The 12,194-nt window shown below is 39.4% G+C and overlaps 1 protein-coding gene across 1 annotated transcript in view; it reads left to right on the forward strand.

Annotated features, from left to right (window-relative positions):
* The window catches only part of PTPRR (protein tyrosine phosphatase receptor type R), a 142,952-nt gene that overhangs the window by 2,387 nt on the left and 128,371 nt on the right, over window positions 1-12,194 (forward strand). Inside the window, exon 3 of the mRNA XM_065632240.1 lies at window positions 3,316-3,629. Within this exon, the coding sequence (XP_065488312.1) occupies window positions 3,316-3,629 (314 nt within the window). The remainder of the gene's footprint in view (window positions 1-3,315; window positions 3,630-12,194) is intronic.

Genomic DNA, 12,194 nt, shown 5'->3' on the forward strand with positions numbered 1-12,194 from the left:
TGGAGTTTTTTACATGAGGCACTGTAAATACATATGATCTACTTAAGCTACTGGGGCTATGTGGACTTCTCAGAAAACCAAATTCAGCCTAGTAATTTTCTTGGAACCTATTTGGATGTCTGCACTGGCAGCTCTTAAAAATAGATTTGTGTCAGTGCGAAGAGTATCTTGTGCAATTAGACTTGTTAATTTTTCATTTCTGCAGGATGGGCCATTACCCAAGTATATTTTGTTGTCCATCTTGAAAATCTGCTGCAATGGACCATACATTGAATCCACTGCAGAGACCTGTGTTACTGACATGATTTTAAGCATTCTAATGGAAGCGAGTCTGCTGGGAGTTAGTGGGAGATGGTGAGACTGCTGTTAAAAAGTACTGAGTCACATGAGCAGGCGAGCTTTTCAGGGAGTTGCTTTAACTATTGTTTTATCAAAAATAAGGCAACCTTTCTGGCTTTGCTGTGTTACTTTGGGCTCTGTCAGAATTCTGAAGTCATACTTGGGATTTACCTTAATATTATGCAGTGAAGAATTTTGGCTAGTACTTAATTATATTATGTTTTCTGCTTCTTTCAGTAAAATAAATAAAATAAAAGGGGAATTTGGAATGTTAGAGCAGGTAGGAAATGCAATATAAAGAATTCCAGGACAATCACAGTGGTTTTGATTCCCTCGGAAACAAAGACAGTAAGAATGAAGGAAGTAAAGAGCAACCACAGACACCAAATGTGTCTGTAGTTATGCTCCTGCATATTATCTGTGATCAGTTTTGGAATACTGGTTGTCTGTGAAGGAGACATGAAAATAAATTCAGCAAAGAAGTGACTGTGAGAAATGCTGATATTGGTTTTATTTTGCCACACAACTCTCTAAATTGCTAGATAAGGCCAGCCCTTGGGATGTTATCAGTAAAGCTACCCCCAACAAAGCTTAATGTGATCCCAGCAATCTTAACGGGCTTTGAAATTCATCCATCTCTAAGACTATACTCTGCAGTTTCTCTCTTTTTTTCTCCTACTCTCAATTGTCTTCCCAATCAAAACCTGACAACAGCTGTACATGTGACCACCGTGGTCATCTAGGAAATTGTCAGTGTTTGTTTTTACCATTTAAAAGAGTAGCCTTAGGTTTAACATCATACTTTATACTAGGATGATCTCTAAGTGTACTGCAAAATGCAAGATTCTCTGTTCTGTCTTCTTTGTATTGATTTTCTGCTCATGTATGTTATGAATTGCTTCACCGCCTACTGACATGGACCTGCTTTCGGCAGAGAACGCATTTCCCAATGATGCATAGCAATACTAAAACACAGATGAAGTATTGTCGTTGATTTTCCTAACCAAAATTTCATGAGGAAATTAGGTCAACAGAATGTAATTACCTACACTGAAATCTCCTAAGGGCACTGAGTAGAGCTGTGCAAATGACTGATTATTTTGATTTACTTACAGAAGCAAAAAAATCAGAGGCAAAAATCAGTCTGAATACAACAAAATGATTTCTTGTTCAACCTGAATTGAAACATGTTGTTGGTTCTAAGCTGCTTTTCATAGCTCATGACGAGAATTAAAATAACATTGATTGTTTAAAATTACTGTTTTTAACTAAAAAAATAGCTGACCCAATCAGTGCACAAATGCAACTCCGTGTCCTGGTTTTGTCTGGAATAGAGTTAATTTTCTTCCTAGTAGCTGGTATAGTGCCATGTTTTGCACTTAGTATGAGAAGAAAGTTGGTAATACACTGATGTTTTGGTTGTTGCCACACGATATTTACATCAAGTCAGGGACTTTTCAGCCAGAAGGCTGTAGGTGAATGAGAAGCTGGGAGGGGGCGGAGCCAGGACAGCTGACCCCAACTGACCAATGGGTATTCCTCACCATATGACATCATGCTCAGTATATAAACAGGAGTTGGACGGGGGGACAAATTTTCCTGCTCAGGAACGGGTGATCTCTTGGTGTCATGGGTGATGAGCAACTGCATTGTGCATCACTTGTTTTGCATATATTCTTTTTTTTTTTTTTTTTTCCTTCCCTCTTCCTTTACTGTCTTATTAAACTGTTCTTATCTGAACCCATGAGGTTTTTTTCCTTTCTGATTCTCTTCCCCATCCCACTTGGGAGTGGGGAGTAAGTGAGCGGCTGCGTGGTCCTAGTTACCAACTGGGGTCAAACCACAACACTCCAACAGCTTCTGAAGAAGAAATTCCAGGCTGATCAGAGTGAGCTCTCTGGGCTCACTCCTCTTAGAACATAACGTCCCTTTTGTACCAGAGTGGGTTTCTTAGACCAGTCTTTCAGGAGGTGACTAATGCAGCTTCGGGTACGTTTTATCTAGAAAGGAACTCATCCTTGCCTGTTTTTCTGCTCATAGGGTCAACCTGACTTCCATACTGGGAGCTGAACGGGGCTGTTGTAGCTACTCTGTGCTTCACAAAGGAACTGAGGACTCACTAGGTTTCCGCCATTAAAAAAAAAAAAAAAAAGTCAAAACTTTAGTTCTGGTTCCTTTCATAAAGGCATCATTAGGAAGTATTTTGACTATCAAAAGAAAACTTTTTTTTACTAATATACAGTTTATTAAAAGCATATAATCTAAAAGAATTCTTATGCCCGACACCAAGGTATGCAAGTTGTTGCTAAATCCACACACCTGTATCTCCTCTTCAGAGAGGCGGGCGTTCCAATGGCTGGCCAGGCAATGCTTGACTGTAGGCTGGGTCATAACAGGAGTTGGAGCAAGGGAGTATAAGGGCTCCTGATCTAAGAAGTTAATGGCAGCTGACCAGGGAATGCAGAATTATGATTATGGACTCAGGCATCTGAACTTTAACTTTCTTTCTTACATGTTTAAATCTGAATTTTGGATCTGCTTCTTGGCATTTTCTCTTCAAGTCTCCATGTATAAAAGGTGATCACAGCAATTCTCATCTTTGGTATTATCAGCTCATTAAATAAATTAGGAAGTAGATTGCATATATTTTCCTATTGGAGTTGATGCTGATACAAAGGTTGGACTTGGCTCAGCATGTGCTCATCATTTTTGAAATGTAACCCTGACTGGTAGTATAAGTAACATTTTAAAAAGCCCTGTAAAAATGGGTTTAAGAATGTGATACGCTTCATATACTTAGTAGAATCTCTCTAGTGTTTTTAAGCTATTGCTATAGAAATTGCATTGTGAGATTTTAAGGGAATTCTTGTATTCTATAAATATTCTTTCCAAATCTTGCAGAACACAAAGATCTCATCAGTTTTCCAGGGCCATCTACAGAATATCCAAGAGAGGCATTCTGACCTTATTCTTCTCTTTCTGCAGGCTGCTTTTCTGGAGACAATGACCACTTCTTGGCAATTCATCAGAGAAGAAGTGGGAAACCTGTGTTTATTTATCACCATGTGCAGAGTGTGGAGAAAAGTCTGGATACAGACAGTTACAAGAATTCCAAACAAAATTTCCATTCTTCTTCTCACACCAAAATAAGCAAGCTGCATCCTGCAATAATTGTTAAATCAGCCTTCCCCAGACCTGCCTACGACCCATCCCTCAATCTGTTAGCTATGACTGGTCAAGATCTGGAAGTGGAAAATCTTCCCATTCCTGCAACAAATGTGATTGTTGTGGTAAGTGCATTTTTTTTTTTCCTGAGTTCTGGAGTGTTGTGAATAAATGTGCTTGTAGATGAATATAGACATAGATTGTAATGTAAGGTATCCAAAGTTCACATTCCTCTGCCTGGCTGTTCATATAAATCTAAATAACGACCACACATCTTGAAGCTCTTCACTTTAGTAGAACTTGCATTCACATAGTCTCACCGTCATCAACAAAGCAATCTGATGAACCAGTGCAGAATATAGCCTCTCTGTAGCTAAAGAACTTACCTTTGCCTCAAATGCCTTTAGTCCTCTTGTCTTGACTGGTATTTGCACTGCTTTTGATGGGTGGATTTTAAACTTGTTCTGCACAGGGCACAAGAAAATATACTTTAGGGAACAATTCAAGAAAGGCAGGGAGATTTTAAAAGGCTGATGCAAAGGATTCATTCACTTCTATTTCTCCAGTGAATCCACGATTATGCTTACACAGCTGTTTGAAAACAAGCCTATTTCTTGCAAAGAATAGGAACTATGTTTTTGTTGGCATAAGCCATACATGCTCTTTCTGGGAGATATGGTCTGGGACCCTCCTCGTTCAGGTAACTGTGTGTGGGATCTTTCCCTTTCTCAGACAGCAGTGCTCCCTCCTGCAGTGGAGAGCATGTCAGTGGAGCCATGTGCTGATGCCACCCTGCTCCATCCTCACCCTTCACTGTCACCAGAGCTGTCCTCTATGGAGTGGACAGCAGCGGCTGCCTTTGTTCGGCACTGCTCTGCCTCACCCTGGCGCACAGTCAGCCCTGTCTGATTATGGAGAACAGCATTGGGCTCATCCTTCTCCTTCTTGGAGGGAAGAACAATCATTCATAATGGCTCACCCACTCATTAGAGTGAACTAATAAAGATTAAACTGAAACAATGTAACTAATTACGATCAGCAGCTATTTGCCTAATTCTGTAAATTACTCAGTACAGAAGATGCTGGATTAAAAGAGAATGGCCTTTACAAAGAAGGAAAGAAGAGAGTGTACAGCATTAGGGCATGTTAGTACACAAAGTGTTTCAGAATTGCTTATGAGTTCCTCATGTTGGTACCTCTAGAGATCTGCCATCATGAATGCAACAAATGCAACAAAGGCTAGTGACACTGAAAAGAATAGTCAGGAAAAAAAAATGTAGTAATTTTATTAAATTTTTAATACTATATAAAATATAGTATTTAATTAATAATATTTATTTAATTTATTAAATTAAATAATTTTATTAATATTTCTATTTATTTAAATATTTAATATTTGATTAATAATATTTATTTTATTTAATTTGTTAAATTAAAATAATAAATTAATTTAATTAAATTAATTTAATTAATAATATTTAATACTATATAAAATATAAAATGTTAATACTATTAGAGAACGAGGCTCAAAAAGTTGTGCTCTGGACTTGTTGTATCCCACATGAAGAAGACCTCCTAATTTGAGATTAGAAGGCTGGTACAGTCAGTGGACTAGATTAATTTGTATGTAAGTGTCCTTATCAGAACAAAATAAGGAAAATAAGGTACTAACAGCCGTGCTTCACTGGGCACATACCAACTGTACACAGCGTGCCAATACTGAATGGTGCTGACCAGGAGGAGGAAATGCCAAGCAAACTGGATTCATCCATGCCCCAAGCTAGCCTAAACCTGCAGGACCAACTCCATAGCAAAGATACCTGCTCTCTTTTTTTCCATAGCAAGCATTATTTCACCTCCTGTGGAGCTGAAACCTTTCTGTTAGTGCAAGGAACTCAGAATATGCATGGCACCTCGTTTTTTCATTAAATGACAATTGCCTATGGTCTGTTATTTTAGTAGAACTTTACACACATTTGGAGACCTGCAGTCCTCAACTTTCAATCGAAGAATCTTGCAATATATTCTGGGGCTACCCTGATTTTAGCTGACTGGCTCCGTGCCTGCGTTAAAAGCTAAATGAGGCAGATTTTCAGTTGGCAGACACATAAAAAAAGATCTATTAAATCTACATTAAGTCCTCATTAAGTGACCTCGGTCTGAAGGTTTGCTACTGCATTTCTAGGATGGAGCTGTTGCTCTGAAGCCTTCTGTTCTCGCTGAGAACCATATGTGCTTTAAACGGGGGCATAACAGCATGAGCGAATCATGACATGAAAGCTGTTTGTTGCTTGGGATCTTCATCTGTCTCTGGGTGTGTTTAAGGACAGCATTTTTGGTTTTTAATGTCATCCTTTCAGGAAGAGCCTTGGGGAAAGCGCATGTTTCAAAGCCGAAGTGCTGAGATTTGGACAGGTCAGTGGACTAATCCCACAATAAGAAATTCTGAAGGTGCCTTCCTCCAAAGGGCAGCTGTCCCACAGCAGGGTGGTTGCTCTGATCCAAGCACAGCCCCGCTCCCCCCAAGTCTCTGCACTTCGATGTTTTGTTTCTCCCTCTTGAATTTCACCTTAAGTAGATGGCAATGTTAATGTCATTGCCAAGGGAGTCTATGTTGTTTTGAATGCATGTGTATTAGTGCTCCCTCTTGGTTTCAAACTAGCACTTACTACTTGTTGCTAATTTTGGGGGTTTATCATACAGTGAAAGCGACAACATTTGTTCTTTTGCCCTGGCTGACCCTTTTTGTTCCAGCCTTTAGCAATGTTGCTGGTTGCTCAACTTGAAAGGGCAATTGCTAGTGTTAATGCTTCCTGTAATCCAGTTACATGACTAGTGCACATTGTGATTCAGTATGAAAGCCAGCAACGGGGGTTATTTTTTAAAATAAATCAACATTGTTGTGGCTCTGCAGAGTGGAGGAAACTGAATTCAATCTAATTTCAGTGACTTGAGGTCCATTTTCTTCATGATTGAGGTGGAAAGCTAGGGTGAATGATGCCTAATGTAGAACTATTACAAGGTTACATTTTGTGCTAAGGACTAGACCATCTGATAAGCAAAATGTTGCCAATGCACAGCAGAGTGCTGTGAAACCCAGAATTCTGCAGGTATTGTGTCAAAAAGTGATGTTTTGTGACTACCCATAAAGAACACATGTTAAAAAGTAATTTTACTGAACCTGGGGAAATTGTAGTGCTTGTTTGCATAAAGGAGGAAGAGGAGGGATTTATTTTCTGGGAGTGAGTTCTATATAACTGAAGGCTTTCCATCAGGGTACCCAGTATTAAGTTCCTCTTTTTGTGTGTGTGTGTGTTCATGTACATGGTTTGTTGAGGTAAGTGAGGACAATGCAGAGCTTTTAGAAGCATTTTGACTGTTCTATAAATGTCTTAGTGCTTACCCATATGTTCTGTTTAGCCGTGTCTTTAAATGACATAAGACCAAGTCATCTGAAAATTGCTTGGTTAACATACTGAATTACATAATTTTTTGTAATGATTGAGAGTTTTCCATTTGTATGGGTTTATTTTGGATCTCAGAAACTAAACACTCATTGAACATATAAGAGAGTTTGTACTGAAATGAACAAGTTCTCCAAATGTTTATTCATGTTTTTTCCAAGTCTTTCCAATACTGAATATGAGCACCAGCAAGGTCAAGGCAGTACATGGAAAGTAGAAATATTCTGTGGATAACCACTTATGATTAAAAATGTTGCTGTCTAACACACTTGTTTAAAAAAAACCCAATCAAACATACATATATATACATAGAGCTAAACTTGAGAGAAAAGCAGAAGGACTTGTAGTAAAGTTTACAACTCAGACTAGGTCTAAAGTATCACTTCATGGATGCCAAAGCATCATCCTTTGTAACCTGATATAGTTTGATCTGTTCAAAGTTTCTCTCAGACACACAAGTCTGTTGTACTAAGATTGGACTAAGCTTCTCAGATGCTTTCTTCACTTGTATCCTGTGAAGTGTCTCAGAAATGTAAACATAATAAAGTTGCCCAATATATCAAGATTTTCCCTTTCACATCTTGCTACTACTGTACACCTTCCTATATAAATGTGAAAATCTGTCTCTGTTTCTGTTGCTTAGAAAGATCACAGCACTGTACAGTAGCCTAAAATTCAGCACATCTCTTCAGTTTTGTTTGGTTTACCAAGAGTGTTACTGAACGAAGTTGATGTAATTAGAGCTTCTCTCAGCTAATGTCAATAGGACATAAGATTCACAGACAGCCACACAGAGCTCTTTGCCTTTTCTGTGACCTTTCGTGTAAGGCTGAATGCCTCAGAGCTATAGCTGTGCCACACCATTACATCTATTTTGTCATCAATGTTTGAACCATCTGCCTTCAAGCACACTGAAGTGCACAAAGAAGAGCATCAGGTGCTAGTCCTTCCAGAGGGGATTCAGGGGAAGAGTAGAGCACACGAACGTATGTATCTATAAGTAGATATCCATATGTGAACTAGGTATGCAAGCTTCAATACAGGCAGTGGAAATCTAGTCTATTGGTTGTTAAGCTATCTAGCACTTTTCTAAACAATTTCTGGAGGATTAGAGAGTTAATATAGGTTGGGGACCATATCCAATAGTCAGACTGGATGTGGCCATCCTGTTTAGGAGATTGGTACTGACACAGGCCATTTTCGCATCAGTTTTCTCATTGCCTGAGAAGAGTACCAGACACATTTAATCTACCAGTATAACATAGTCTTGATGCCTACTTCAGGGCGAGCTGAGTATCTCCCTAAGCCCAAATGGCTGTAGTGACAAGATTTCTGTTGATGATAGTGAGTGCTTAAGCACCAACTGCACACTGACTACTTACCTATGTATATATATTCATTATATTCATGCACGCACACAGACATGCATTTAGTGCCTTTTTTTAATCTGGAGCTGATCCTAGCTTAAACAACACTTTTAATATTGAAATAATGTGGAAATCCTTTCCAAATCTAGGCACAGTTCAAGTAGGTGGGCTGCTTCTGGGTGGCTTTGGGTAGCTGAAGACCATGAGGCTGTGAAACCACAGCAGAACTGCTTTTACGCTTATGTCAAATTCATCCCACAAGTACTGCTTGATCCTGTTGTCTAACTTTGCTCACACTATGTACTCAGACAAGATGCATCTCTTGCTTGCCTGCTAACATGGCCTTACACATATGAGTTTATTCCTCCATCAGTTCCCCATTTACTGATGCATCAGGTTTAATTACCAGTGTTAAGGCCCAGAGCTTATCTACCTTATTCATTCCTATATTTTATTTCATGATTCCCACAACTTTTTCTGCTGGAAATGTCTATTTTTCTAATTCATTGTACTTTCTGTGAAGCCATGGCTTCCACATGGAATGTCCTCTCTAAGTTCTTCCTCTAACGCACAGGATGTCCTACTCTATCCTCCTTCATGTATCCACCCAAGACTTACTTTTGAAGCAAGACTTGCTTCTTCCTTTTAAAGATCAGCGAAACAAAGGGAACTAGGCCACGAAGTATCCTTTCTTCTGAACATTTAAATTGCCTCTACTGATGGGCTTTGTTGGAGTTTCATAAGAAGAACTGCATGAAGAGAGCTTGATAAAAAGGTGGGGACGTTCAATCTTTCCAGTCATTTTCTGTACAAAAAATATTTTCCCTGTGGGCACATTTTTGTGGGGACATGTAATATAGTTTTTTCTTCATAAAAATGGAACAATATCTATGAAATTTGATTTTTGGTTTTATTTAAATGGAAAATACATGTTTCTTCTCAGGGGTATTTTGGTAGTGTCATAGAATCATAGACTGTCCTGAGTTGGAAGGGACCCACAAGGATCATCGAGTCCAACTCCTGTACTTGCATATGACAACTCCACAATTCACACCATGTGCCTGTGTTCACACCATACAAGATGCCCTCTTTCTGAAGGGTAAGTCCTTGAGTTTTACTAAATGAGAGGAGTAGGATACAGAAACCCCTCTGAGTCACAGCACCAAGCTGTGTGTGATATTTCCACGTACCAGAATGTAAATGGCCTTCTGAGAATCCTAAGAAGAGAAGATGCTCCAGTAATGTTTTTTCACTAATAACCTGTTCCAGCTTTGCCCAGCTTTACCATAATTTCTTACTACTTTTTTCCCTGATGTTGAATACCTTGCCTTGATATACAGTAATGTCTCTTCCTTTTTTCAGTTTTCTTTGTTAAGAACTCTTCTGTCTTTCAAATACTGTGGCAGTCTCTGCTGGCACAGCATCCACCCAGTTAACTGGCCCAGTAAGGCCATGGTGAACAATCTGTAAAGTTATATTTAAATGTTTCTGTCTCAGTCTGATAAAAATGCATAGAAGTCTATGAGAAAATTTGATAGCTGAGAGTGATCCATTAGACCATAAATTTAGGACTGCTTTTAGGAGACAACAGACCAAAAGTCTTTCTTAATTTGTGAGGAAGAAGAGAGGAATGGATAAGGCTGGGGATGTTCTTACAACAGAACAGGCAGAGTTTCTAAAGCAAGTTGCTTATGCACCGTCTGCCTTCCATCATGTGTTGTGTGAAATGTTGTACTACAGTTAGTTTGGAAGTTATTCAGAATGGTAATTTTATCTTCCTTCCCTGTACAGCAAGGGTGTCAAACTCATTTTCACCGGGGGCACATCAGCCTCGCGGTTGCCTTCAAAGGGCCGAATATAATTTTAGGACTGTGTAAGTGTAACTACTCCTACATGAGTAGGAAAAGGAGTTTGACACCCCCGCTGTACAGCAATGTCCTTATTTTCCCTGAGACACATGTAGATATAAATGTAGGTCTATCTATAGCTAAATGTAGTTATACTATATTGCAACAATACAAGCGACTAAGGAGCTGCCTTTTGAATACTGCAGAAACCTGGGGTCTCAGCCTTGGGTCTGTCAGATTCCAACTCCAAAGGCCATCTACCTTCTGATATGCAGACAGACCACGCGCAGCTTGGTGCTTGACTCAGAGGGCTTTTTATATCTTACTCCTCTCATTCAGTGGAAGTACTTTAAGCTCACTCCCTCTGTAGGGCTTGAGAAGAGGTGGTCAAAATACTTTTGAAAGTATATTAAGCTACAAAATGGGACCAGAATAAGGGAAGAAAATGGTTATGAGTGAGGTGAACAAGTAGTCCAGAAAGTGGCAGGTTGCCCAGTGCTGGGACAAACAGCCAAGCTAAGTGTATATGAAATGTAACAAAGAGTCAGATGTCACTTTTTGCCATTTAACATCTGTTATTGCCAGTCAAAGAGAGGGATTTGCACTGGGCCAAACAGAGGAGGCATAAATACAAAATAATGTCTCTGCAGTCTTCTCAGCAGAGCCTCCTGAGGAGTCAGATCTTGAAATTCAGAAAGGCATCAACTGTGTCCCTCTCCCTTTCCAGGTCATGTGTTTGTCCAATGCTTGGAACAACAGAGGACAAGTGCCGTGCTGATAGACAGTGAAGTGTTAAGACTATTATAATTACAGTGCTGAATTGCTAACAAGCTCTAAATGTTAGTCACACATTACAACAGTTGGCAATATCAGTCAATACCCTTGGTGTGATCGTTATAATCGCTCTCACGTCCCTTTGCACTTTACACCATGACCCCAAACACCAGGTCTGCACAGCATTTGGCTTCTAGACTCAAGCCCACCTTCTAACAAGAGGTTGATGCTCACCGTTATTTTAGTCCTTTCTTAAGTAATTATACTAGGCTATGTGCAGCAAGCCTTGCAAATAGACCTAGTAGCCTGCAGCTCTGTCATTCTGGATTTTGTTTGCACAGAGAAATCCAGAGAATCTGCATTAGTTGGCCTCATTTGCTTTCTGCTTCCTCCTGTGCACTTCAGCAGGGATAATCACATGCCAAACTGTTATCATGGTATTGTGTTTGCTGTCGGTCTTTGTGGAAGACAGGAAAGATTGCATTAGGTCATAACACGGACTAAAACCTCCTTAAGGCACTTTTTTTGTCATCTGACTTGCAAAATGTTAAAAGAATGTTAGTGGGGTATTCAGCAGCCCAGTGCTTTAATTGATTAGGTTACTGCTGGCAACTTTGGCATTATTTTCTGTAACATTCAGTGGGATGCTAAACTGGCATAAAAGCTGGTTGTATCTTTCACAAATTGCCCGGGTCCTCTTTGGTTAAAATTTTCCTTACCCTGTATTTTTTAGTGGAAGGAAGACGTTTATTGAAGTAATTTAGTTTTCTTCAGAGGCTGCACAATTGAAATGAAAACTGAATTTCAGGTGCATGCATGTTATACGTTTTTAAGCTAAAGGCTAAAGTTTCATTGACAGCATTGTGCAGTTCATCTGTAGCAAGATAAATATCAGCTGTTCCGTACTTCTTTCAGCTGTATATTCCTATACCTGGCCAGTCCCAGCCACAAAGTAGGTACTTGTGTGTAGCAGAACGTAATCTGCCTATGTTTTTCCATTCTTCAAATTGCTGGGTTTTGTCCTCAAGGAAAGTCTTTATTATTTTATATTTTTTTTGCAAAAAAGAAATTTTCCATGAAAGTAGGTTGAATTCAGCCACCCATAAACAACCAAGCCCCCCTGCTGCCTCCTTATCACTTACGTGGCCCCATTTATTCCTCTGACTGAAAGAGGCTTCTGTACCATTTCTGTGCTATGCTGTACTGAGATCCAGGAGAAAAGACCCAGAGATTTAGAC

The sequence above is a fragment of the Caloenas nicobarica genome, chromosome 1 (assembly GCF_036013445.1).
Source record: "Caloenas nicobarica isolate bCalNic1 chromosome 1, bCalNic1.hap1, whole genome shotgun sequence".
NCBI classification, from domain to species: Eukaryota; Metazoa; Chordata; class Aves; order Columbiformes; family Columbidae; genus Caloenas; species Caloenas nicobarica.